We start from the raw sequence: 3,240 nt of genomic DNA on the forward strand, positions 1-3,240 counted from the left end.
TGGAACTCCCAGGACCAGGCTGAGACCCACCTAGGACCCTCAAGCACCAGGCTGGGACCCCCCCAGACATCTAAATGCCAGGTTGGGACCGCCCAAAACAGGGCTGAGACACCCAAAGACCTTCTGGGGCCAGTTAGGTCCTCCCTGGAGTAGACTAAGATCCCCCTAGATCCTCAAAGACTAGGCCAGGACCCCCCCAGACCAGGTTGGGACCCCTAGGACACCTAAGGACCAAGCTAGGACCCTCCCCCCCCCCGGACACCCCAGGGCCAGGCGGGGATCCCTCCGGACAGGGCTGAGCTGCCCAAGGACCCCCATAGACCAAGCTGGGAACCCCAAAGCCCCCAAGAGCCAGACTAGAGCCCTGCAAGACAGGACTGAGACACTTAAATACCCCCCAAGAGACCCCAAGGACCCCCCAGGAAGTGCAGGAGCCCCCCAAGATCAGCCTGGGACCAGGGCTGGACCCCAGAGACTCCCCAGGATGGGACTGAGGATTGCTGGCAGTAGGGCAGAACCCCAGGACTCTCCCCCGAGGACCCCAGGGCCCCCCAGGGCGGCAGGACCCACCTCGAAATGTGTCCAGCAGGTGCTTGCCCACGTACCAGCAAATGGTCTCGAAATTGGGGAACTTGAAGAGGTCGGCGGTGCTGAGGCGCTTCTCGATCTCGTAGGCCCTGAAGGGGCCAGGAGCACGTTGGGGGGTCTGCGATGGCCTGAGACACCCCGTGACACCCCACAATGCCCCACGACACCCCAGCACTCACTTGAGCTGCATGTCGATGTTGAGGCTATGCAAGAAGTTGCCCCCGAAGGCCAAGCAGTCAACGGGCGTCAGCACCGCGTGGATCCAGCCTGGCAGGGGGCAAAGCAAGGGGATGAAGAGGGTCTGGCCCCAATGAAGGTGGATAAAGGACCGGGAGGATCTGGAGGAGATCAAGAAGATCCTGGAGAACATCAGGGGACCGTACTGGTAGGAATAAAAAGGATCCGATCCCGATAAAGGTGGATAAAGGACCGCGGGAGACCTGAAAGAGGTTGGGAAGATCCTGGAGAGTACTGTGGCACCGTGATAGCAGGGACGAAGAGGGTCATGGCCCTAAGAAAGGTAGATAAGGAATCTGGAGAAGACTGGGGAGATCCTAGGGAATGTCAGGGTGACCGTACTGGTGGGGATGAAGAAGGCCTGGCCCTGATAAATGCCGTTAATGGACCCAAAAGGACCTGGGGGAGGTCAGGGAGACCCCAGGGGACATCAGGGGGACCGTACCGGTGGGGATGAAGAGGGTCTGGCCCTGGCGCAGGAGGCAGCGGTAGCATCGGTCCACCTGGTCACCGAAGAACATCTCGCCCTGGTTGCTGGAGCTGCTCCAGGCCTCAAAGAGGGCCAGGTTGGCCGGGGTGGGCCGAGCCAGGTAGAAAACCTTCTCGCCCTGTGGGATGGGGAATGGGGGGCCGTGTGGGGCAGGGCGGGAGGCAGCCACCCCCCCCCAGACCCCGCAGAGGCCCACGGCCGCCCCGTAGCTCCCAGCACCAGGCGCACCCGCAGCACGTGGTACCACACGGAAGTGCCGCCGAAGTCAATGTGGAAGTCGGTGTAGCTGTCGCGGGCGCCCATGAGGCAATACTTCTGCACGCTGGGCCGCTCAAACACCGACTCACCCGGCCACAGGTTCTCCACCCATGAGAGCTTGCGCACGATGCGCGGCGTCTCCACCAGGTTGGACAGCCTGCAGGGCAGGGGAGTCGTCAGGGCCGGGGGGCCCCCATGGCAGGGGGACAGATGGAGGAACACGGAGACGCACCGGGTGTCGGAGAACTCGAGGCTGATGACGTTGAGGACACGGTCACGGCGGGCGCCGCAGAAGTAGGTGACGAAGTCGCCCAGGCGCATGCGGCAGTCGGCCTGGCGCGCCACGTCAATGACGTCGATCTCCTTGTCGGGGCCTGGTGGGCAGCGGGGATGGAGGAGATGGTGACGCGTCCCACGCCGCGCCCCCTGCCTGCCCCACAGGCCCCATAGACACCCCTCTGCACCCCCAGCCTGCCCCACAGGTCCCGTAGACAGCCCTACGCACCCCAAGCCTGCCCCATGTGTAACATAGGCAGCGCTATACAGCCCTAGTTTGCCCCCCAAACCCCACAGATGCCCCTGCACATTCTCAGCCTGCCCCACAGATGCCGCTACGCATCCCCAGCCTGCCCCACTGGCCCCACAGAGGCTCCAGGGCACCCTGGGCGGGCTCCTCACCCACATAGTGCTCAATGTCACGGACGGTGAAGGTGGGGGGCGGCAGGGTCATGCCCAGCCCCTCCTTGCGCAGCACCAGGATGGGGACGCTGAAGCTGTTCTCCTCCAGGTACTCCACCGTCAGCTGGGCCCCGCTGGGCTTCAGCAACACCTCGTCGGCACTGGGGGCAGCCACAGGGCTGGGCTGGGCTGGGCTGGGCTGGGTCGTGCGGGCCCCCGGCGCTGCAGCCCTGCCGCCCCAGCAACGCCCCCGCGCCGCCCAGCCCCGCGACCTGCGGCTCCCTATAGCCCCTATAGCACTTGGGGGGGCCCAAACGGAGCTGCTTTTAACATTCTGGGGAACCTGCACCCTGTTTGGGGGCTTGTTGCCGCTGCGACGAGCGGCTGCAGGTCCACAGAGCTCCCAAAACACCAAATACATCGGGTACAAAACACAGCACAAGTCGTGAGCCACAGAGAGAGAGCCCGTCTGGCACTCAGCTCTGATGGCTCTCTGTATAGCTACCATAAGGCCCAGCTCCAGACTCTATGGTGCCTACACGGCCCGGTGTCCCCCCGGCCCCCTCTCACCTGGGGAAGGTCCGGCCCCGCAGCTCCCGCACGAACTGGGCGCTCCCGGTGCGGACGACGCGGCCGGGCTCCGCGTCCGGCTGCTTGGTGGGGCCGCGGCGCCGCTTCACTGCAGAGCAGGGGCCACGTCAGGGCTGGGGGGGGGACCGGGAACCAGCCTCCCTCCACCCCAGGATGAGGGAGGGAACCAGGAACCAGCCCCCCAGAACGATGGGATGGGGGGGGGGCACTCACTGACAGAGGGACCGTGCAGCTCCTGGCACTTGGGGCAGTGGTAGAGGTCGATCTCCGCCGCTGCGTCCTCCTCCACCCCCACGCAGCTATGGAGGGGGGGTGATGGGGGGGGAACGACAGGTCAGGCCCTGGCGGCCGCCCAGGTCCCCATGCTGCCCCTGTCCTCCCCAGTTCCCACACTGCTC

At 65.2% G+C, this 3,240-nt stretch overlaps 1 protein-coding gene across 1 annotated transcript in view; it reads right to left on the reverse strand.

Moving 5' to 3' along the window:
* Nucleotides 1-3,240, reverse strand: part of PHF8 (PHD finger protein 8) — a 9,050-nt gene that overhangs the window by 4,633 nt on the left and 1,177 nt on the right. The window contains exons 2-9 of the mRNA XM_026079427.1: nt 3,056-3,141; nt 2,822-2,930; nt 2,252-2,412; nt 1,806-1,947; nt 1,544-1,730; nt 1,271-1,433; nt 768-855; nt 527-677 (exon numbers count right to left, since the gene is read on the reverse strand). Of these exons, the coding sequence (XP_025935212.1) occupies nt 527-677; nt 768-855; nt 1,271-1,433; nt 1,544-1,730; nt 1,806-1,947; nt 2,252-2,412; nt 2,822-2,930; nt 3,056-3,141 (1,087 nt within the window). The remainder of the gene's footprint in view (nt 1-526; nt 678-767; nt 856-1,270; nt 1,434-1,543; nt 1,731-1,805; nt 1,948-2,251; nt 2,413-2,821; nt 2,931-3,055; nt 3,142-3,240) is intronic.

The sequence above is a fragment of the Apteryx rowi genome, unplaced genomic scaffold, assembly GCF_003343035.1.
Source record: "Apteryx rowi isolate R43461 unplaced genomic scaffold, aptRow1 scaffold_1147, whole genome shotgun sequence".
Taxonomy (NCBI): Eukaryota; Metazoa; Chordata; class Aves; order Apterygiformes; family Apterygidae; genus Apteryx; species Apteryx rowi.